This window comes from Peromyscus maniculatus, chromosome 14, assembly GCF_049852395.1.
Source record: "Peromyscus maniculatus bairdii isolate BWxNUB_F1_BW_parent chromosome 14, HU_Pman_BW_mat_3.1, whole genome shotgun sequence".
In the NCBI taxonomy this organism is placed as follows: Eukaryota; Metazoa; Chordata; class Mammalia; order Rodentia; family Cricetidae; genus Peromyscus; species Peromyscus maniculatus.
Window position 1 is genome coordinate 82,610,728 of NC_134865.1, and position 24,907 is coordinate 82,635,634.

Sequence of the window (24,907 nt, forward strand, 5' to 3'; positions counted from 1 at the left end):
GGCGTGTGCCACTGCCACCTGGCCAGCTTCCCTTTTCAGAGGTGTAGTCCATTATCATCGTGGTGTGACATGATGGCTGCAGGCAGACATGGTGCTAGAGATGGAGCTGAGAGTCCTACATCCTGACCTGTAGGCAAAAGGAAATGGTCTGTCTCACTGGGACTAGCTTGAGCATAGGAGACATCAAAGCCCACCCCCACAGTGACACACTTCCTCCAACTAGGCCACACCCGCTCTAACAAAGACATACCTCTCCAACAAAGTGCCACACCCTTTGGGGGCCATTTTCTTTCAAACCACCAAAGATACTGAAATAATTATGGAGCCTGCGGATGCAGAAGCAGTGTTGATACTTGGTGACAGCATGCTAAGTACCAAGTCCTTGTCTTCTGGGAGTACATATGTGCTCCATTGAGGGAACATGGCTCCTTGAAGGAGCGGTGAAGTCCACAGGTTGAATCTAGAACATCTTTTTGTAACAGAAAATAAGGAAGTGATCAACAAACGATAGGAATTTGTTAAAAGACATAGGAGCTGGGCATGGTGGGCACACATCTTTAGTGCCAGAACTTGGGGAATGGGGGGCTGGCAGGTCTCTGTGAGTTTGAGGCCTGCCAAGTCTACATTAGTGAGTTCCAGGACAGCCAGGACTACATAGACCCTGTCTTAAAAAAAAGACTTTGGCTATCTATCCTATAACAATAATTCAATATAAAAACACTATCAGACTACAACTCACTGCATAAGATAAAATTCCTGAGTCAAATGTTAATAAATAAATGAAAAACCTATGCGGAAAATGTGATGGTTAGTCTTGTCAATCTGACCAGTTCTAGAACCCCATCAGAACACCTGTGAGTGTGTCTGGGAAACTTTCCAGAAAGGCCTGCCTGAGCAGGAAAGGCTTGCCCTACTGTGGCCAGCTCCATCCCATGGACTGGAGTCCTGGACTGAATGGAAAGGAGAAAATGAGCTGCGTGCCAGCTTTCACCTCTTCCTGATTGTGGATGCCGTGTGACAGCCACCTCACGCTCCTGTCACCCTACCTCCCCTGCCACGATGGGCCATGCCCTCTCAAACTGTGAGCCAAAGTCAGCCTCGCTCCCTTGAGTCCATTCATATCAAGTCCATTCATAGCAACACATTAATTACCTGGTACAGAAAGGAAAGCTCTTCCTTGCAGAAGCATCCATTAATACAGGCAGAGGGGTGATAGAAATAGGTGCCCATGGAACAACAACCACTACCGAGGTGACTGACAAAGGCAAAAAAAAAAAAAAAAGACCAATGGAAGTGAAGACTGGCAGGTGGGGGCTGAGAAAGCATGGAGTAGCAACACCGCAGAGGGGTATCTCTCTAAATCTGCTAGCCAAACACAAAGTGAGAAGCTGGCTTTCCAGTGCAGACACCTGGCAGACAGCACCTTGACCAGACAGTCAAAGTTCAATGACCAGTGTGGACAGGAAGACACCATAAACCTCCTGAGATGATACACCAAGAGGAAGCCCCATTCTGTCTGATGTCTGCTTCCCAAGAAGGCAAGGCCAAGGCTGGTCCTGGAGACACACTCACTAGACCCACGGAAGAAAGGTGTGTGTCCTCCAAGATTGTGGTAAGGTTTGAAGGTTTGTGTCCCACCCAAACATTGTGTTGAAATAGATCCCCAGTGTGCTGCCACTGGGGGAGCTTTCTGTAAGGGCCCCTGCCTTTCTACCTCTGCCTCCCTTCCTCCTGCCATACGAAGACGTGAACGTCCTCCCCTCAAGAAGATGCTGAATTCACGGGGTCATTTTAGAAGCATAAACTGGGCCCCAACCAGACCACAAACCTGTAAGCTCCCTGATCTTAGAATTCCCAGCCTCCCAACTGTGAGAAATCAGTTTTTGATGTTTATAAGTCTGCAGCATCAAGGCAGCTGAATGGGTAGAGGTGCTTGTACACAGGCCTAATGGTCTGAATTCCCCTACATCCCACAACATGGCAGGAGAGAACCAGCTCCTGAAAACTGTCCTCTGACCTCCCCACGTGTGCACGTGGCACACATACATCTACACTCACACAGACAAACTATGTTTTAAGAATTTTAAATTCCCCACTCTAGGACTGGAGTGGTGGCTTAGTGGGCAAGAGTATTGGCTACTCTTCCAGAAGACCTAGGTTTAATTCCCAGCACTCATGTGGTGACTCACTAATGTGGTGATGTATTGTGTCCCCCCAATAAAATTTACCTGAGGATCAGAGGAAAAAGCCAGCCACTATAGTAAACAAAAGTCAGGCAATGGTAAGCACATGCCTTGAATCCTATCACTTAGGAGGCAGGGATCTGTCTGGATCTCTTGAGTTCAAGGCCACACTGGGAACAGAGCCAGGTATGGTGACACACGCCTTTAATCCCAGCACTAACCATAGAGGTCTGTACAGACAGACAGGAAGTGATAGAGCTGGGCAGGAAGAGGAAGTGATGTAGCTGGGCTGAGAGAGCAAATGAGAGAACAGAACAGAAAGGCACATAGGCGTGGGTAGACAGGAAGTAGCTCGCTTTGGAAGCTGCAGAGTTGGTGAGGTGAGGTTAGCTGTGGCTTTTCCTATTCCTCTGATCTCTCTCGGGCTTTAACCCCAATTTCTGGCTCCGAGTTTTTTATTTAATAAGACCGTTTAGCAATTCGTCTACACACTGCCATCTGTAACTCCAGTTCGTACATCTGCATGAGAAATTAAGGAAGTAAAGATGACAGGCCCCCACACCCAGGGAGAGGGCCGAGGATGTATGGACTGTGAAGGTGTAGGTAACCTGGGGCAAAGCAGCATCACAGAGGCAAACAGCAAATGTTCCAAAACCAAGAGGGTGAGGACCCAGAAGACGCTACCAGGCAAAATAGTCACTACTGACCTTAGAAACCGGGGTGGCGCGGGGAAGTGTCTTGGCATCTTATGAGAGATGACTTGGTGTTTAGCAGAAAACAGGGCCCATGTGGAGTTTGTGATGTTACCAGAGAGGCCAGGCCTGGGCTCTGGCAGTCCTGAAAAGAGGCTTGCCCACCAATTCCCAGCGTGCCATTAGAGTCTAGTCTCAAGAAGCAGAGAAAGGAGGTTAAATCCAATGCGGCCTCATTAGGGAGGGAGCACCTGAGCTCTGCTGACTCCCTCACTATGAAGTCTACCTTTGGGGTACTAACATAAAGCCTCGGTTTGGATAGAAGACAGGAAGTAATATAACTATACAGTCCTGGTTAAGTGTGGTCCCACCCATGGCTGTCAAGACTCTAGTATGTTCTATGAGGTGGTCTGAAGTTGACAGAACTGTGTAAAATCTTTTCAAAGAGACAAGTTCCTCCTCCGGTGGGCACTAGCCTTCAACCTTTTCCTTTGTCCACCGTGAGGTGTCCTAGTTATCATTTATTGTCAATGTGGCCCATCTTAAAATCACCCAAGAAAGGAGTCTCAACTGGGCAATTGTCACTATCTGTGAGGGAGGGGTTGTCCTGACTGATAATTGATGTAAGCTGGCAAAGCCCACAGTCGATGGAACCATCCCATGGGCAGGTGGTTCTGGGCTGTATTTTGTTGATACTCGTGAGAGACCTGCCCATTCCTAAACAGAAATGGAGAAGGAATGGATTGGGAGTGAGAACCAAGGGCATGGAGGGGCTGGAAGAGGAGGGAGGGGAAACCATGGCTGGGATGTAAAATAAACTTTAAAAATTAAATTGAAAAGCAAGTTAGTGGCCCAGCAAGTGTTCTTCTATGGTTCTTCTCTCCAGAATTCTGCTTTGAGTTCCTGCTGACTTCCATCAGTGAGGGACTGGGAACCTGAAGTGTAAGCCAAACACACGTTTCTTCTCCAGGTTGCTCTTGACCAGAGTGCTGTATCACAGCAACAGAAGGAAACTCAAACCCTGGGGTAATTCCAATTCCTTGGGAACCATTGTTTCAATACTCAGATAGATGAAGAAAGACAGATCTCTCTATCGAATATCTTTGATCTGTAGGGGCAGTTCCGTGAAGGGAAAACAGGACTTGAAACCAGAATATCAGTGCAAGAGCTGGTCTTAAGCAGGAGCGTTGGCAGTTAATCCGTTTAAACAGGAGGGAAATTTTGTTTTGTTTTAAGGAAGATGGGAGATGACTCAAATACAGAGATTCGAGGCTTCTGAGCAATTTTTGTCCAATATGAGGCTATGGTCATGAATTAAAAATGGAAGCAATGGCATTCTCTCCGGGTCTTAGGAATGTGGAAGATCTGAAACCTTCCACCAACTATATATCACCTCCCTAGGAGAGGTAAGAGGTGAGTGGCATCCTTCTGCCTGATCATCCATAGGATGACACCCGTCACTGGTGATGGCCTGGAATCTACAGGAGGCAGCTGGCATTTCCTTCCATTTCCTGTGACAGGGTTCCCTCTCAACTCTGAAAAGGCATCAAACAGGCAAGTCCCATACTACTCTGCAGAACTGTGGCTGCAGAAAATACCAGGGCTTGGGGATGGCAACCCATGGCTGTGCTGTGGCATAGTCCTCCTGAATGCTGTGAATATGCATTACTTTCATTGGTTAATAATAAAGCTGATTGGCCTATAGCAAGGCAGGATAGTTAGGCGGGAAAGCCAAACTGAGAATGATGAGATGAAAAAGGGCTGAGTCAGGGTCACCAGCCAGATGGAGACCGAGTCAGACATACAAAATGGGATAGATAGAGGTAAAGGCCACAAGCCTCAGGGCAATGCATAGATTAATAAAAATGGGTTAAGTTGTAAGAGCTAGTTAGAAATAAGCCTGAGCTATCAGCCAAGCATTTTGTAATCAATATATAAGCCTCTATGTATTTATCTGTGACTGGGAGGTCGGGACAGAAAAACTCTGCCTCGGTCTACACCACACTGCTTTCCAGCTTGTCCTCTGAAGGCAGCTGGAGGGAAAGGAGCTGCTTGAAAGCAGACACGCCATAGTCCCAATTCCAGCTCCACCTACGTATCAGAAAAGAGGGGTGTGGGAGAGATTATAGAGAGGACAGTGCAAAGCCAGCAGAGGGGACTGGGGTGAGGGTGGGGCTCCCATTGTGAGTATAACCATCCTGCTCCCACCTCCCAACCTCCTGGAGGGACAAGGAAGAAATCCCAGTGGCAGCTGAGAGGAAAGAAAGGTGGATCATTTCGGTTTATTGCTCGTGGCTTGCAGGTTTGTAGGACCTTAGAAATGCAACCAAATGAGTTTTAAAAGGTTAAGTGTTGAAAACGTTGTAGTTTTTGTTTTGAGACTGAGTCTTACTATGGAGAAAGACTGACCTTGAGCTCAGAAGCCCACCACTCCAGCCTCCTGAGGGCTGGTGTTGTAAACACGTGCCCCCACGCCTACAGGGTGTCATACAGTTTGACTCTACAATTCTGCCTCTAGAAATTTAGCCATCAGCATTTGCATAGACGGGGCTGTAAGGCAAACCACTCACTGAAACAGTTTCCCCATGCTGAGAGACAGAGACCAGGAGGAATTCTCCTCACTTGCCTGAAGTGATGCTAGATGTAAATATGAACAAAGAAGTGAGAAAACCCCAGAGCCCAAGTCCTACTCTTTAAGATTTGTTTTTATATTTATTTATTTGCTTAGGTTTTTCCAGACAGGGCTTCTCTGTGTAGCTCTGACTGTCCTGGAACTCACTCTGTAGACCAAGCTAACCTCAAACTCATAGAGATTTGCCTGCCTCTGCCTCCCAAGTGCTAGGATTAAAGATGTGTGCCTCCACCACCTGGCTGTTTTTATTTTTTAATGTGTTTGTGTTTCTGTGTGGGGGTTTGTACATATGAATGGAGATGCCCCAGGATGCAAGAAGGGGGTGTTGAATCCCCTGGAGCGAGAGTTATAGGCGGTTAGCCTGTCATGATATTGTGAATCACTCAGATCTTCTGCAAGAGCTGTACATGCTCCTAACTGCTGAGCGGTCTCTCTAGACCCCAATTCCTTCTTCACTAAGGATGGGCAAATTGAAACCAGAAAGGTTCTGGCACACATTAAGAATTCTAATTCATCCTCAGTTCAGGTCTTCCCCTCCCCATCTCTGCCTCTCCAAAGCCCTCTTCTTGAATAATCCACACTGCAACCAAGAGAGACCTTCCAAAACCACCCATCTATCTATTCAGTTCACAGTCCTGCCGAGCAACCTTCAAAGAATCAAACATACTTTTTACTGTCCCCGTGACAGGCTGAATCTTACCCATAAGCCTTCAAACACTAGTGGGCTTCTTGACCTCACCTGGCCACTGTCTTTTTGATTTGTTTTGCTTTTTCAGACAAGGTCTCACTAAGGAGCAGAGAATGACCCTGAATTTCCATTCGTCCTACTTCAACCTCCTGAGCAGAAAGACTACAGGCCTGGACCACTGTGCCTGGCTTCTCTCATCTTTGTGTAAGATGCTTCTGGTAAAGGATCGTGAGCTGCTCGGTTTCCCTCTCATCTCCAACCAGTCACCCCAGGCTAGTCCATGAGGTCTGAACAAGCAATGTCCCTATTACCTTGTTCATGACTATACAATCAGGGTCTGGCACTGTGTGGGACACCCCGACTCCAGCACTCAGCACTCAGCGGCTCAGTGTCTGGTAAATGCATGTACAGTTAAATGTGGGGTCAACAAGAACAATCAAAGTGGGGGTATGTGTAAGACGGGGTGTCCACATACGCCTGCCATCCCAACACTCGAGAAGTGGAGACAGAAGCAAAGGTGAGACCCCGGCAGGGCTACATAATACCCGTATCAAAACCCAAGAGCAAGCAGATGGCAGCAAGGATCCCTGCAGGAATGAGATGAAGTGTAATGCAGAGAGCATCGAAAAATTAAAAGCAGGATCGCTCAGTAGCTGCACCGGGCCAAGAAACCAGGGCAAAATCTGTTGTGAAGAGACCCGCCATCTCCACGGCGCAGCCTCCACAAGGCACGTGACTGGATGGGTCACAGCGCCCGGAAGCCACACTACGCCTCCTTCGGTCTCGAACACAGCCCGACTTTGGGCAAGCCAGGCAGCCCCAGAAAGAGGAAACAGGCACAGGAGCCGCGTCCCTAAGCGGGGAGGGGAGTAATGACCGCAGACAGTCCAGACCCGCGCTCAGAAATTTGCCCCACAGCCCACAAGACAAGGAGAGCACGAGAGAGTTTGGTACAAACCCCTAACCAAAATTCCGGCGCAAGAAAATGACGTAAGCGATGCACCAACCAATCTGGAACTACCCCGCCCCCCGCCCCGGTGTAATGACTCTAAATTTCGCGAGATTCATCGGGAAGCTGGAGAAGAATGAGCCAATCACAGCGCTTCTTCTTCCAGGCCGCAGTGATTGGTTTGATGACTCACATGACAGTGGAAGACCGCACGTGATCGCGTCCCTGGCTACACGTGACTCACCCGGCAAGCTTCCGAAGTGGTTTCTGGACAGCGACTGTCAGACCCGCTGGAAACTGAATGCTGGCCCCAAGGCTGCCGCGGGGTCGGTCACTCCACGGAAAGGGCGGGGTTGGTGACCTGGGTGGCCGGATTGCCCCCGCCCAGTAACCCCGAGGCGGGGCCGGAGCATGGGTGTGGCAGTGTCCTCTAGCAGCACTGGAGGCTGGGTTTGCGCAGAGAGAACGGCTTCTCCTTTAACACACGAAAAAGCAAAGACAAAACAAAACACCGGGCAGGGATGGACTCCCTTCCCACCTGAGCCAAGTGTAACAAACGCGATGACAGAAAATCGGTAGAGATGCTTGCTACGTAAATAACTATAGAGGACCAGAACTTACGAGATTTTGAGCACCTCCTTCCATCCACGGTGCCTTGTTTGTTTGTTTGTTTGTTTGTTTGTTTGTTTGTTTGTTTTTCAAGACAGTGTCTCCATATGTATCCTTGGCTGGCCTGGAACTCTGTAAACCCTGAACTCAGATCTCCCTGAACGACGTGCACCTCCTGGCCAGACCTAGTTTTGCTTTGCTTTGCTTTTTTAAAGAAACTACTTGTTCCTGCCTCGGTCAATGAGTCTTACTGTTCTAGGATACAAGAACTTGAAAATGTGAGCTAGTGCCCTCCAAGCTCCTAGCTACGCCTGTTACACGAAAGCCAGGAAGTAAAGGAAGCAGCCTGGAAATTGACCCACCCACAGAGAGAGCTCCCTCCTACATACAGTGGTTCTGGGATCTTGAGAAGGGGTGTCAGCCCCCAGCTTTCTATCCAAATGAGTCAACAGGCCCTAATGACGTCTCTTATCCACTGCTTCCTGCCCAAGATACTGGTAACCCTAGAAGGGAGTGTTGGGACCCAGCTCCATCAGAAACATGGACACACTTCTCTTTCCACGGTGTTAGAATTTCTTGAATAATAAACTGGCAGTTTGCATCCCTCTTACTGACTGTGGTTTGTTGAGTAGTCCTGATTTCACTCTCTTAATCACTAATAACTCAGATCACACATTATACCTCACACTGTGTTACATATGTTACAGAATGGCTACACAAGGTTAGAGTCCATTGAGTTCACGGAGCCTTCCTGGAGGCAGAGGCAGATGGCTGCTACAAATGCAATATTCAGAAATTAAGGTACCCAGCTGGAGAGCTAGCTGTTGACAACACAGAGTTCAGAGCCATGGAGCTCAGAGCCTCAGAGCTCTAGGATCCAGGCCTCAGGTGTAGGTGTTCTGGTGTAGGACTAGTCTGGATGGATAGATGAATGGATGAACTGATGGCAGTTCAGTCAGGCCACATCGTAGGTGGTGATGGGCTGAGCTGAAGCCCTAGGTAGACTTTAGAGGTCTCTGCTTCACGGGGTGGTCAGCTTGGAAGTCAGGGAGTGCTGTTGCCATTATGGTGGCAAGCACCCTCATTACAGGGTCCAGGCAAGAGTGTTGCACCCTTCGTTGGTCTGGTGTGTTTGTTAGGTTTGAAACCTGGTTTTTCTGCTGTTTTTAATCTGCCTATGTGCTCATTTTGTTCAGTCTACTCTGAGAAGCCTAGAGCGTGCTGACATTTTACTTTTAGGAATAAGGAATATAGCAGTTTATGCCGCACAGGTGGTGCTGGACAGGACAAGGTCAGGGTCATCCTGCCTCCGCATTTGCACTCAAGGTAGAGTTAAATGCTGCTTGTAACTTGGAGTCACACTGCAAGTACTCTGCTCAGTTTTTTAAATATTACATATATTAGCAGGGTGGTGGTTGCACATCTTTAATCCCAGCACTCGGGAGGTAGAGGCAGGCGGATCTCTGTGAGTTAGAGGCCAGCTTGGTCTACAGAGCGAGTTCCAGGATAGGCTCCAAAGCTACACAGAGAAACCCTATCTCAAAAAAGAAAAAAAAATGACATGTACTTATTTGTGTATGTATGTACATGTGCACACAGAAGTATGTGTACACCATGCAGATGGAGGTCAAGGACAGTTTGTGGGTCCTGGAGATCAACCTCAAGATGTGGGGTTTTGCTTTCTTTTATTTTTGAGATTACGATAAAATTTCATCATTTCTCCCTTCCATGGACCCCTTTTTGTTCTCTCTCAAATTCCTGGCCTCTTATTTCACTAATCATTATTACGTTTATATATGTATATACATATACATTCCTAAATATAACCTGCTCAGTCTGTATAATGTTAGCCATATGTATGTTTTCAGGGTTTGGATAAACAATTTGGTATTTGATAAACAATCGGTGTGCTCTGGCCTAGGGAAGACTGTTTCTCCCACCCTTAGTTAGTATTCCCTAGTTGCCTGTGGCTTTTTGTGTAAGATTGAGGCCGTCCACTTTGGCATGCCTATTGGCGTCATCCTTATTCATCTCAGATCCAGGTAGTGATGGTGGTGAGATTCCATGGGTATAGATTCTGACATTCCCAGGAGACATAGTCTCATCTCACAGCAAACTCTGTTCTTCTGACTTTTACACTGTCTCCACCCCTTCTTCTGCGGTGTTCCTGCAGCCTTAGGTGCTGGATGTTTTGTAGTTGTATCCATCGGGACTGGGCTCCACAATTCTGCATTGTGATTAGTTGAATTTTTTTTCCATGACAGAGTTTCTTTGTGTAGCCATGGCTGTCCTGAAACTAGCTCTGTAAACCAGGCTGGCCTTGAACTCACAGAGGTCCCCCTGTCTCTGCCTCCTGAGTGCTGGGATTAAAGATGTGCCACCACTGCCCACTGCGCTGGTGTTAGAAACATGCAGGTTTATAAAGTGCTGGGTATGAAACTGAGGGCTTCATAATGCTGAGCAGGTACTCTGCCAACTATGGTACACCCCCAGTCCTTTGCTCAGTTTTCATAGCAACAACTATTTTAGTATTCATATGTCATGAACTTACAGGAAACTGAACTGAATTTTATAATTATATTGAAGTAAAATAAGATAGAAAAGACCAATTATTAGATATTGATTTATTGGTTTATTTAGTGATTTACTTAAAGCAGTGCTTGTACTGCCTATTTATCAATGACTGCACTTGTATTGCCTATGACTTCACTTGCTACCTGCAACATAAAAGACCTGGAGAAATAGCTGAAACAACAGGTCGTTACCCTTAGCAACCTGCCGACTGCCACATAAGCTCCTGTAAAATCTCACCTGCATGCCTGCCCTACCTTGTGATTTTACAGCATAAAATGAGAGTACAAACTGAATCCTGGATTGAAACCTTTCAGAATCAGAAGTTATCCTGGCTTCAGTCCACTGGTGATATCTTCCACTCTCATTGGTGTTGAAGTTCTTATTCCAGAAAGATTTCTGCAACATTTTTGGAGGCCCCAGTGAGATCTCCTCACCACAACCCCAGTTGGTCCAGAGGGGCTGCTGGTCCTGGGCCTCTCAGCCCACAAAAGGTTTCTGGAACTGAGAAGCATGCACTCTGAGTGGGATTCTGTGGTCCCCTCCCAGTGGCCAAGGGGATTGTGAAAGCCGGGTCCAGAGTCTCTGACTGGAAGAAGATGAGACTAAACTGGACATCCAGACCAGGTGGGGACCCTGGGGATAGGAGGAAGCACTGGTGTGGGCTTGCTCACCCAGCAGGAGATTGCATCCAAGCCTTAATGTGACACTGAGGTTGCACTGGTCTCCAGAAGAATAGACAAACTAGGAATTTATTTTTTTATTATTTATTTTCATTTTATGTGCATTGATGTTTTGCCTACATATATGTCTGTGTGAGGGTGCTGGATCCCTTGGAACTGGAGCCACAGAGCTGTGAGCTGCCATGTGGGTGCTGGGAACTGAACCTGGATCCCCTGGAAGAGCAGCCAGCTCTCCCAACTGCTGAGCCACCTCTCTAGCCACCCCACCCCCAGACTAGGAATTTAAAGTTAGAATGTATAGCTTCTGAATGGATGGTAAATGAATGTGTAGGTGCTTGTAATGGCCCTACAGCCCTGTGGCTACAGGATCTGAGTGGGCTTCAACCTGCGGATCTGATGAGGTCGCTTTATCTGACTGGACACCCAAAAATAAGAGGTGACCAAGTATGGGATTATATGTGTGGCCCTAAGATAACACCTCTTAATTCACCACAAGGTTGGGGGAGGGGTGAGAGGCAGATGGTGAAGCAGGCACCTGCCTGAGGGAGAAGCTGGTCTTAGACACTACACACGTTAGGCACATAGAAACTCCAGTTTAGGGAACTCTTCTGCTCATGGGGTCTGCACAGCCCTGATGTGAGACCTGTTCAGTCCTGTAAAGACTGTAAAACTTTGAAGACACCAAGGAAGCACCCCCATTAGCTTCCCCAAAGGATGAAATGTTGCCCATGATACCACCTCCCAACTGGCTCTAATTGCCAGTGCCACATGGTGCCAGAGCAGTCACAAGACCATCTGATCCTGCCCCTCCAAAGACACCTGCCCCTCCAAAGACATCTGCCCCTCCAAAGACTCCTGCCTCTCCAAAGACTCCTGCCCCTCCAAAGACACCTGCCCCACTACTGAGGGACATGCCAGGCCATCCTCTCGTCCAAGAAGGTGGCAGTTATGTCAACAGGTCACATATGTGCCTGAAGAGGAGGGAGCGTCCCTCTATGATTGTGGAAAAATTATGAGATTTTCTCCTAACAGCCACACTTAAAGAAAGAGCCACTCCCTAATTCAGACATAGAACCTTTTACCGATGGGAGCCAAAGCCTGCAACAGACTCGGTGGCCAGGGATGTTACCCAGAGAAACCCTGTCTTAAAAAACCAAAACCTAGCCGGGCGGTGGTGGTGCACGCCTTTAATCCCAGCACTCGGGAGGCAGAGGCAGGTGGATCTCTGTGAGTTCGAGGCCAGCCTGGGCTACCAAGTGAGCTCCAGGAAAGGCGCAAAGCTACGCAGAGAAACCCTGTCTCGAAAAAACAAAAAACAAAAAACAAAAAACAAAAAAACCCAAAACCTAATTAATGATAATAATCAGGAGGGCTGGCTAATGACCTCAAGAAAATAAATCCAGAGATCACAATAGACAGATCACAATTACCACTAGATATTTCAACATTCTTCTTTCTATAATCAATAGAACGAGTAAACAGACAAGTAGAGAGGGTGCAGGATAATGCAGCTTGGGGCTAGAGCACTTGCCAAGTATGCACAAGACCCTGAGTTCAATCCTCAGCAAAAAGAAAAAGCAGCAGAGGAAGCAGCAGGAGGAGGGGGATCGGAAAGGGGAAGGAGGAGGAGGAAAAATGGATATAGAAGAATAAAACACCCCCCACACGCTTGGAATTTTCTAGAACACTTATTCAACAACCGTAGCACACTCTAACACCCCTCTGATATTGGGAGCCATCAGGTACAGCTGCACTGCACGGTTAAGCTGCAGAGATGCTGGTTCAAGACCAAAGAAAGCTGAACACCAAGTCTTCTTGGACCACACCCTCCTTAAAAGAAGGGAAGAAAAGGATCAGGAGAGCCCAGCTGTGAAGGCGCTGTGCCAAGCCTTTGGTGTGTCAAGCAAGAAGGAGCTCAAGACCCAGTCACTGACATTGTCCAGGTGGGGAGGGTTGGTGACATTGACCACCACACTTGCTGGGAACATAAGGACTGGGTAGGACAGCTGGAAGGGTCCAAGGTGGGGTTCATTGCCCTTATTTCTAAGGAATTTGCTGGGAAAAGCAGCAGAGATACGGTGCTTGCATAGATGTGACAAAGTTTCTTTCTCTTTGTTACCTTGCTTTGTTTTGATCTGATTGTTTCTGAGACAGGATCTTTGTATGTATGTAGCCCAGGCTGTCCTGGCATATGGGATGTTCCTGCCTCTGCCTTTCTAAGTGCTGTGATTTAATAGATGCCCATCCTGGACCATTTTAAAGAAGTAGGCTAGGTGAGGGAGGTAAAAAACCAGGGAGGCTGAGAGGAGACGGGGATGGGCACCCAGGGAGAAGTAATCTTGGCTAGGGACACAGGTTTTGGTAAGAGACATGGCTGGTACCACTAGAGGGTCTGAGAGGGGAGGAGCTAGGCAGTGCCAGGGGCGTCGAGGGATTGGTTGAATTGTCTGCCTGGGTAGACACTCGGATAAATCTTCCCTGTGGATGGTGACGGTGATACCACGCAGATGGATGGGGAGATGGGAATGGAAAGAAAGCCCCTGAAAGTGAGAGAAAATTCCCGACCACCAGAGGGCGTGAACGGACCGTTCTGTTCCTACAGGTGAGTGGCTTCCCTGGTCTCCAACTTCAGTCTTCAGTCCTTGAAACTTCTAGGACCCCAGATTCAGTTCAGTCCTCACCCTGAGGCCCATTTAACACCGAGCCAAGACAGAAAGTGGAGTGGATCCTGGAACAAGTCTCACCAAAAAGCGTTCTTCGGTGAGGTGAATCGCCAGCTGTGTCCTCCAGCAGCGCCTAGCAGCCCAAATGGTGCATTCTGTCTGGAAGTGGCAAGGAGAGTCCAAACCTTTGGGTACTCTGGGTCCCTGAGGCCACCTCCACTGCTCCCATCCCAGGCCCGGGAACAAACAGTAAGCAAGTGTTCGGTGTTCGCCAGGCCTGATAGTATTGTCAGAAGTGGGGTTGGTTATGAGTGAATGGCCCAGCGTGAACCAGGTACGATAGGACACTCCATGATCTCAGTGCTGGAAATACAGACCAAAATAGAATGAGCTGGAAGTTTGCTAGAGTTTAAAGTCAGCATGCTCTATGTCGTGAGTACCAGGTCAGCCAGGACTACATGACAAGACCTTCTCTTTATTTAGTTACTTCTTTGTTTGTTTCGAGACAGGGTTTCTCTGTGTAGCTCTGGCTGCCCTGAAACTCACTGTGTAGACCACACTGGCCTCAAACTCCCAAATGCTGGGATTAAAGGTGTGTACCACTACCCACAGGCTAAGACCTTGTCTAAAAAAAAAAAAAAAAAGTCCAATATGAGATTCAGAGAAGGAATGTAAGGAAGCACAGCCTGAAGAGGTCCCACAGAGAGACTGTGTTGTGCATGGCTCAGGAGGGGAGCAGATGGAGGCGAATGAGTCTGGCACCAAGTTGGGCCTGAGCAGCACTCCATGTAGTATTTTAAAAGGGATATTGTGAATGGACAGGATCTCTACACAGCCTATCACCAATTTATGACAAAATTATGTGTACTCTAGCTGCTACCATCATCCCACATCTGCTGAGAGGGAGTTCTCTCTCTAGCACCTCTCAACAATTGAAAGCAGATCCTTTCACTGACAGGAAGCTATGGAAAGGCCAGGGGAGGTCCCATCCCCACCCGGGATCAGCGGAGTCCTATGTCACGAGGCAGAAGGGCACCTTCAGACAAGCTCTCCTCCCCATCAGCCCTGTCTGGGCAGCCTCTGGGATGGTGCACTTTGATGTCTCAGCAGCCTGTGTGCAGCAAGCTGCTACTCAAGCGTGCCTAATCTTACTATATTAAACACATGTTTAGAGGGAAAAAACAAGCAGGTTTGGCCCATTTGTGGGTCCTTGTCGATAGATGATTTCTGTCTTCTTTGAAATAATAATGATAATCTAAAGTCTGAGCCCATTATCTGTTCCCTGACTTAGAGCCAGGGTGCAGATGTGTGGGTCCCTTGGATGACTGAATGACTGCATTTCCCAGGCAGGTGCTGACTCACGGTGCAGCCAGTGTGCAATCAGCCCCCGCCCCTACTACCAAGTCTCTGCAGGCTTCTGAATCTCAGATCTTCTTTGTCCTTGTTCCTCTCTCTGCAGGTTATACAGAGGGAGACAGTAACACAGCACCCTGTGTTAAATGGGCATTCGGCATGGGTCACTGCTGGTGTGTCAGCATTTCCATAACGCCAACTCATCGCAGGTGCTTTGGGGCTGTCCTTTCACCTCTGGAAAGCTTATTTAGAACTTCTTGGACGCATCATACCAGAGAGGGCTAATGGAGGGGGGATGGGGATAATTATCTGTTCTTCTCTCACACACAAGAATCATCTGGCTAGTTCCAGGGCTCCATCAGCAGCCTCTGGGACCTGGCACTGGGTAACTGCGCAAGGAAGAAGCTTGTAGGGCTCACTGTTTTCCGAAGATGATTTGGGAGAATCAAATCATGCCATCATCAGTCCACCAATCAGGGCTCAGCTTTCTAACTGCATTATCATATTTTTTAAAGATGACTTTGGCTCAGTTCCCTCTGCCCGACTGAAGAAGCAAACTATGAATTTGAATTTTCAAAGGCCAATTACTATCCCTAAGAAAGTAAGCAGCCAGATTCTGGCCTTTCTGACCTCCCTGGACGGGAGGAGATGGTCAGAAGCAGGGAAACTTAGTTGGGAGTCATCCCAGCCCCTGCCTCTTACTGACCCAGATTCTTGAGTCCACAGAACGGCTGTGCAGGTCCAGGGCCGGGAAAGGAGCAGTAATGTTGTCAGTAAATTCACTCATACGGGTCCGCTCCTTACAGACACATCACCCTTATTTGGTAAATGACACTGTCTTCAGCAACCAGGTCCTATTACCGCTCGATGCTATCTGCAGTCCAAGGTTCTTTTGGCCTAACCTTACGCTGCCCTGCAGTTGCTGCTCCGCCCATAACCTTCCCTTCCTAGAGGCCAGTTCCTCAGCTGAGAACGGCTCCCTTTCCACCCTCTTCCCTTGCCAGATTAGCGAGGTTGACTGTGGGCACGCCCCTCATCTCCTCTTCCTCTGAAAAAAGTCCTCATCTTCCCATGTATGTATCTAATAACGAGTGGGCTGAGGTTGATGGTGGCACTCCAGACTCATTCATTCATTCAGTGGGAGAACGCAAGTTGTTTAGAACAATGCCGGGCAGAGGATGAGCGCTCACTAAATGTCAACTCTTGTCAACGCATTCTTCATACACTGTTTATGGAGCCTTAAGGGGCTCTGTGATATTCTCTGTGACCCTGCAATGGAGAAAGACGCGGTTCCTGGACCACTCCAGGGCGGGCGGAGACACGCGGACCCCGCCCTGTGTTCGGACTACAAGTCCCAAAAGGCCATGCGGCTCCGCGCCTAGCCCCGCCTCCAGGCGCATGCGTAACGTCACGACGCCGACCGCGAGCGGGCGCCGGTGGCTGCAGCCAGCGGGCGGGGCGGGGCCGGCGGGAGCGGCGGCCTTTAGGGCGGAGCCGGCTCCGCTGTCCGCAGTCGGCCGCGGGCTAGCGGACACGGCGTCTTCGGGCTCCTGTTCCTCTCGCTCTCTGCTTCCTTGCGCCGGGCGGTGACCGTCCTTTTCGACTTTCTCTCTTCCTCTCTCTCCCTTCCGCGGATCCGCCATGTCGGAGCCGGGCGGCGGCGGCGAGGACGGCTCGGCCGGCCTGGAGGTGTCGGCGGTGCAGAATGTGGCGGACGTGGCGGTGCTGCAGAAGCACCTGCGCAAGCTGGTGCCGCTGCTGCTGGAGGACGGCGGCGACGCGCCGGCCGCGCTGGAGGCGGCGCTGGAGGAGAAGAGCGCCCTGGAGCAGATGCGCAAGTTCCTGTCAGACCCGCAGGTCCACACGGTCCTGGTGGAGCGCTCCACCCTCAAAGGTGCGCGGCGCCCCCCTCCCCGGTCGCGTGGAGCGGCCAGGCTGCCCCGGTCCGCCGGCGCCCGCACTGTGGGGTCGCTTTGTCTCCGCGGCTTCTCAAGATGGCCGAGTTGGGTGGAGACGGCGTCTCCCGGGCCTGGCCGGGAGCAGGGCCGCATCCCTGCCTCCAAAGTCACATGAGCTTTTCGGTTTCGATTCGTGTCCAAGCTCAGCCCCCTTTGGGAAGGATGTGTCTAGGGCAGCCTGGGTGCCGGCCCCTGGGTGGTCTCGGGTACCAGTGGGTTGGAGGGAGCCTGAGTGGGCAGGCCCTGGGCACTCAGCATCTTTGCTCTCTGTGGCTGCCTACGCGTAGGCCCCCTTTGGCCTCACAGCATCGGTGCTGACTGAGTTGGTGTATCTCCCCATTTTACAAACCAGGAAACCGAGTCTGGTGCTTGGCCCAAGGTCACCAGCTAGTACTGGACCTTAGACTAGACTCAATACCAGTTTCCAGTTCATTGCTTGGTTTGCTGATCATGGCTTGAAATTGTTGATTAGATGATTAATTGTTGATTAATGACAGCCCTGTAACATTTAAGCTTGATTTCAAAGCTTTGAAAAATGTTGGTTACCTGGTTGGGGAAGGAGGCAAGCACGCTGACATGCTCCAGGGGTCTCCTCCAATAGACAGTCACAGCATCCCTAGATGCGCGTGGAATCTCGAGCTTGCTTGTAGGATTCCTTCCTCCTTGAGTCTTTAAAACCACTTTGTAGCATCTGGGAGCGTGTGTGACACGCTGGTGAACGGGTGTGGCATCCCCCTAGGGGTCCAGAGGTGCTGTCCAAGTAAATTTTAAAGTTTGCACTTAAGATAAGATTGAAGATGGTCTGAGAATGTTTGCTAGCAAGTTCCTTAGAATTTCAAATGGCTGTGCGCTTCTGCGCTTCCCTGTTAGAAAACCGGTGTCGCTGACCTTCCTTTTTTCGGATAGTTTGTATCTTTCAGATAGTTTGTATCTCTTAAAGGTTATTCTTATTTGCAAAATGTTCATTGTGGCCTTGCTTTGGGCCAGAAGTTAGAAGATAGCAAAATATTTTTCTTTGATCCACTAGAATGTTTAAAGTAGTATGCTATTGGTGCTTGTTTACTAAAAAGAATTTTAACCTATGTTTTTAAAGTAGTTTTGAGTAGTTTGACCCTAGCTAATTCTTTTATATTCTTTGTTGCACAGTTTATGTATTGAAATCAGTGATTTAAACACAAATACACAAAAACCATGAGTCATGGTTTCTCTTTATGAAAAGATTACCAAGTTTTGCTCTTAGCTCTGGAGTGGTTGTCAATAATTTATTTTCTCATACATGGTAATCTGGTACCAAGGGTGGAATGGAACAGTGTCTATGCAGTACACATTTCTTCCAGCAAAGGGATGATCCAGCATCCCAGCCTAGGTTCCATAATGACTTGCACTTTTGAAAGTTGACTAAGGAATTTGAGTGTCTGAGTCTGAAATACTTCCCTTCTGTGTTTATAAAAAATCCTGTATGTATTCCTAACAATTTAACATATCATTAATTTCTTGTTCGCTTATGAAAACATAGGGAAAGATTTAAAAATCCAAGTTTATGCCTTAAGGTCTCGTTCTTATTAGCGTCTTTGTTATCTGTGCTGAGGATTAAAACCAAGACCTTGCACATGCTAATAAGCACATTCTTCTTGTTGTTGTTTATTTTATTTATTTATTTATTTATTTATTTATTTATTTATTTATTTATTTATTTAAAAAAAAGTCTCACAGTGTAGCTAATGTAGGCCTGGATCTATGTAGCTCAGGCTGACCTCAACTCACAGAGATTACATGGTTCTCTGTCTTCTGGGGGCTGCCAAGCACACAATCTAACCCTGACCTGCACTCCTAGCTCTGTACAGAACCTGGGCCCTTGATGAGAGGGCTTTGTTTTGGTAGTTCCTAAGAGTCCACCTCGGCTTCTGCACACTTAGATATGCATAGGCAATGGTTGATCGCAGTGGATAAATACCACCAACTGGGATTAATAATATAGCTGATTTCCTGAGCCGGGGAATTGGTTTTAATATTAGTCCCTTCCTTTCTCTCTCTCTTTTTGAAGACAAATTATCATGTATCCTGAAGTGGCCTCCAACTCATTTGTGGCCAAGGATGACCTTGGACTTCTGATCTTCCTGCCTCAGCCTCCCAAGTGCTAAAGGTGTTCTCTCCCGTGGTCAGTTTTACTGGGGTGCTGGGGATAGTGTGCAGGTCTACATGTGTGCCGGGCAAGCCCTCCACCAGCCAAGCTGTGTCTCCAGCCTCTTCCCAAACACTTGTACCAAGTAAATAGAAGCATTTTTGTATGTGGCCAAATAAGATTTTTTTTGTTTTCTTTTTAAGCTACCCTAACCAGCTATAAACTTTCATTAAATGGCAGAATTCCTGAGAAATCTGCTCTCTCTAATTCTTAATCTGTGAGAAATTGTTCTCTTCTAGATGAAAAGGTGTTCCTTAACTAGGTGGTTTACACAGTAAGGATGTTTTTGTGGCAGTTCTTAGATGGGTACCAGTTTTCCTTGTGCTCTGTTCCTGGCACGTTGGTCCTGTCAGTAGGAACATAACAGTTGTGCCTCTGTGACTGGCATCCTCCAACTTTTGTGCCCGGCAAGGATGACATGCAGAGAGAGAGAGACAGACAGACAGACAGACAGACAGACTGAGACCACACTTGTTCTCACACTTCACTCCATTCTTAGGCTTGGAACTTTGTCTTCATGACTGGGAATAGTGGCTGCTCTTAGTGTATGTCTTGAACTGGCAATGCTGTCTTTTCTAGGGTAGGTAATTTAGGGGATTTAACTCTTCATTAGTGCAGAGATGGCTGGGGACTGGAATGTGGAAGAATTTCTCACATTTCATGTAGAGCATCTTATCGTTCCCGGCTTCATAGAAACATAGCTGTGTGGAGACTTAGGAGAATTGTTTCTGTGAGCTTTCAGAAGTTGTTTTTGTAAGCATTTAATTTTCATAGAAATTATGAAGGGTGGTAATTGATGGCTTTAAAGACTTCACACAGCTGAGCATCCCTGGAGGTGTTAAGGATGCTGGGCGCCAGAAGTGTTTCAAGTATGAATTTTGCCTCTCTAATCTGAATTATGAAATACTTCTCAATCTGAAACTCTCTGATCTTCCAAAAATTGAGATTTTCCGATTATGGATCTTCAGCCTGCATTCATTTCCAGACTTGGCCCTCACGTGGTTAGTAAAGGGATCCGTCCGTCAACAGGGGAAGCTTTCTGCGAGGCTGTAATACCTGAGCAGGAGGAGCCTGGCAGCCGGGCGCACTGCCTAGCTGTCAGGTGCAGGGGGGCCTTGCACAAGGCAGCCTGCGGCAGGGTGAGCAGGAGCGTGCGGCGCAGGAAATGTGGGCTCGTTGTGCAGAGGGGAGACCGTACCCACTGCTTTCGGTGCAGAGGGGAGACCGTACCCACTGCTTTAGAAAAGAGTAAAGATGGGTGGACTGAGAACCCCAGGAGAGACTCAGGTAAAGGACTTTGGGGGGCTGGAGAGATGATGGTTCAGCAATTAAGAACACTGGCTGTTCTTCCAAAGGACCTGGGTTCAATTCCCAATACCCATATGGCAGTTCACAGCGGTCTGTAACTCTAGTTCCAGGGGATCTGACGCCCTCACACAGATGTACATGCAGGCTTTTTTTTTTTTTTAAACACCAATGTGGAAAGAAAAAAAAGGACTTTGTCGTTTTTTTTTTTTTTTTTAATTGAAAATTTTTTTTCATATAATATGCTTTGATCATATTTTCCCTTCCCCCCAATTTCTCCAGATCCTCCCCACCTCCCTGACCATTCAAACTTAAGTTCTTTTTCTCTTTCAAAACAAAAACAAAAAAGGTCCCAGCACTTGGGAGGCAGAGGCAGGCAAATCTCTGTACAGGCAAATCTCTGTGAGTTTGAGGACTAGTCTACAGAGCTTCAAGAAACCCTATCTCAAACACACACACACACACACACACACACACACACACACACACACACAAATCAAAACAAAAACCAATAAAATTTTAAAAATGCCCAAACACAGTAACACAAAAATACCATTGACTTTGTTTTGTGTTGACCAACTGCTCCTGGGCATAGGGCCTGCCCTGAAGTGTGGTTGATTACCGAGTGAGACTTCATTGGGGAAAACAACAGGTATTCACTGTAGACAGCTTCTTGATTAGGGGTGAAGCCCACGTCTGCTTCCCTTGCACAGCGCTAGAGCCCTGTCTCGGTTGAACTTGTGCGGGTCTTGTGCATCCTGCCAGTCTCTGTTCGATCTGTTAGTTCATCGTGCTTCAGTCCTGCTGTGTCTGGACTTTTTCTTGAAGTCTCCACCACAGTTTTCCCACTTTCAATAGATCCCCGATCCTTGGGGGAGGGGTTTGATGAAAGGAAAGAGATTTTTGAAGAGTTCTGGACCCTGAAAATAGTCTCGGCAATTCTTCAGTGCATCTGTTACGATGGGGATGTGTGATGCTGGAGAGATGGCTCCATGGTTAAGAGCACTCGCTGCTCTTGCAGAGAACTGGGCTTCATTCCCAGCACCGATGTGGTGACTCTCAACCTCTTTCGGCCTCCGTGAGCAACAGGCATACAAGTGGTACACAGATGTACATTCAGGCAAAACACCCATACACACACAATAATATTAAAAAAAATTTAAAGATACAAATGTTTGTTTTAGTCAATTTTCTTATCAACTATTTCTTCTAAATTAATATTAGCTAAAAAGTATTAAGCCCTTGGGACTGGGAGGTATCTCAGATGGTAGGGTGCTTATGTAGACTTTGGTTTCATTCTCAACACTTGGTAGTGCAGTCCATAATCCCAGCACTGGACAGGTGGAACCAGAAGACTCAGAAGTTCAAGGGTGAATCCAAGGTCTGCCTAGACTCTGAGTATTAAGTTCCTTAGGCATTAGTGGCTTTCTGTTTAAATGAGCTAAGTTTTGTACCAGTAGTTAAGTGAGGTGTAATGCTTCCTTAGCGCACCTGAAAGGATATTTCTTTGCAAAGCTTTCAGGTTGAGAAAACCTGACTTTCTCAGAGTTCATAGCCGGGTACCAGCATGGAGGGTAGTGTGGCAGCAAAGTCATGGTCCTCAGCACCAGAGATGAAAAATGGATAAAACTAAAACATCCCCATGAGAAAAGAGAGTTCCTGTGGTGATGGTGACCACCATGATAAAAAGATAAACCCAGGAACTTGTAACAAGCCAATTGTGGGGAGAAGGGCAGGGATGCCTTCATCTTGCTCTGTGGCTGGCAGAGTTGGGAGGGAATGACCAAGCTTTATCCCCTTTCCTACCTCCCTAGTCGCCATACTTGATGAAAATGTCTACTCAGTACAATTCTTACAGCAGTTGAATTTTATTAAGACACGGTGTGCTCCTAATTTGCACTAGTAATTTGAGATGTATCGGTTTGTCTGTAGAAGCATGCGTATCCAAGTGCTACTGCCAGTTGGCCATCGTCCACCGGTGTGGCTCAGCACAGCATGCAGCTCAGCAACCAGGAGGCAGGCCCAGCTCTTCCTGAGCTCTGTGCTTTGATTCTTTTCCTGTGTTAGCTGTGTATTAACCGGGAATTCACAGGGATCAGGAACCTGATGCGAGATTTATTGAAATGTACCATCTGATAAAAACATGTAGCTTGTGTTTGTAGATGACCTTCTAGATAGAAGGCACTCACGGCCTTCCTGTTATTAGCAATTAATAATCAAGTGTCTTTATAGGGAGCACCCACAGTTCTGGAGCTGGTCCATTACTCTGGCTAACCTGAACTCATTCTGTAGACCAGGCTGACTGGAACTTGTGGTGATCCTCCTGTCTCTGCTTCCCCAGTGCTGAGATCACAGGAATATGCTATCACATTTGGCCTTTTGCAGAAGATTATCGGATGGCAATTTATCAAACATTGTAACATTCTATAAGTGAGATTTGAGCATATTCAGACTTTCTGTATTTATTCACTAGGGATTATATAACCAGACTGATCCAAATGTGTTTCTCTGACTGAATGGGAGTGACTTCCCCAAGTTATTATCAGAGGGTGCTGGAATTTCACCAAAGCCGCAGGACCGTCTTCGAGTTCTTCCTGTCTGAGGATTATGTCATTGGGTGTGTCTTCCTGAGCTGGCCTGAGCAGCTCTCTGCCGCCGCACTGCAGTGCTCCTAGTGTTGAACTGCAGCCTTGGTTGGCTGCAGAGTCTGCCTGACTCACTCACTGCCTGGAGTGGGCCATGGAGCCTGTTGGATTCTCTTCTGTGATTGCATTTCTGTGAATGATGTTGAACCATCGGGAAGGACTGCTTCAGAGTTTCCAGTTGTGTCAAGTGGTTATAGGATGTTCTTTTATTGTCTGTCTGTTACTTGAGTGTTATTTGGTGATGTATTTCATCTATCTATCTATTTACTTTTGTTTTTTCAAGGCAGGATTTCTTTGTGTAGCCTTGACTGCCTGGAAGTAGTTCTGTAGACGAGGCTAACCTCAAACTCACAGAGATCCACCTGCCTCTGCCTCCCAAATGATGGGATTATTTTAGAAAACTGAAGGGAACAGTATTTCTTTTCTCCTCCTTCTCTTCTTCCTTCTTCTTGTTTTTGTTTGTGTTTTTGTTTTTCACGACACAGTTTCTCTTGTGTAGCTCTGGCTGTTCTGGAACTTGCTCTATAGACCAGGCTGGCCTCGAATTCACAGAGATCTGCCTGCCTCTGATTAAAGACATGCGCCTTCAGGCCTGACAAGACAGTATTTCATAATTCCCCTGCCTTGACAGCGTGTCTTAATGTGCTTTGTCTTACTTGCATTTCAGAGATTGTAGGCATAGGTGTGGCTACTTCCAGGCAGCAGGGTTATCTTATAATGTAGCCAATTTGAGTTGTTGCAAAATCAGTTGATTTATAAAGGGTTTTTAAAATAGTTTTTAAAAGGTTAAAAAATTAAAAACTTCCCTTAGCATTCATTTGGGCAGGTCTGTGGTGGGAGGACCCTGTACAAGAGGAACATGTTGGATCTCTTGCCAAAGTATGGCTTCATAATCTGGAGGGAGGGACACAGGCTCAGTGCTGGGCACTCACCACTCCATAGCACTGGGTGACAGCCTTTAGTGGTCATGCTCCAGATTCTTAGACAACGGAGGACTTCTGAGGGGAGCCATACAGCCAACAGATCTGGCGTTCTGCACCTCCGGGGGTTGCTTTTCAACATCCACACCACACAGTAGACCATCTCTCCTCAGCTGAGATGCTGAGTGCCAACCCAGTCAAGCAGGGACTCCCATGTCAGAGAGAAGTGGCATGCAGCATCTGGGTAGGCGCTGCCTTCTCAGTGTGCCTGAGGCCTTAGGGTACAGTCAGAAGATGCCAACTCCCACATAATGACAGTTATTACTTTTAAATACAAGAGGTAGTACCGGGCCTACTAGAATGCTCTACCACCCACTTCTTTCTCCCCTTCCCAAAATTAGATCAAAAATAGTTTTTTGGAAGGAAAGTCTTCTGGATAAGATACATTCCATATCATGCTTTCTAGTATGGATTTTGTTCTAAAAATTAGTTTACAAGGAAATGGTTTTCGTTACAGCATTTGCATACATAGGTGTCATTTTACTTTGTTATTATTCAGCCCCATTTCCCTTTGCTCTCCCCATCCTACCTGATCTCCTCTTACTGCTCTTCTGCTTTTCTCCAAATAATCCCCACTTCTGTTTTCACCTCACATGTATCTCATTACCCTTTTTACTCCCTGCGCCAAGACTGCTTCCTCATCTCTCACAGTCCTCTTTCCACCCCACCCCACCCCACCCCCCTGACTTAAATCCGAAGCCCACATATGAGAGAAGAGTTTGGTCTTTGAGTCCACTAATCCTGAGTTTATTCACTCACCACAGTGATCTTCAGCTCCACCCATTTTGTACAAACAGCGTGACTTAGAATTTTG

The 24,907-nt window shown here is 47.5% G+C and overlaps 1 protein-coding gene across 2 annotated transcripts in view; it reads left to right on the forward strand.

Annotated features, from left to right (window-relative positions):
- The first annotated feature begins 16,483 nt into the window (after window positions 1-16,483).
- Dync1h1 (dynein cytoplasmic 1 heavy chain 1) overlaps window positions 16,484-24,907 on the forward strand; it is a 68,820-nt gene continuing 60,396 nt past the window's right edge. For both annotated transcript variants that reach the window (XM_006992131.4, XM_015985722.3), the window contains exon 1: window positions 16,484-16,917. In XM_006992131.4, the coding sequence (XP_006992193.1) occupies window positions 16,665-16,917 (253 nt within the window). In that variant the 5' untranslated portion in view covers window positions 16,484-16,664. The remainder of the gene's footprint in view (window positions 16,918-24,907) is intronic.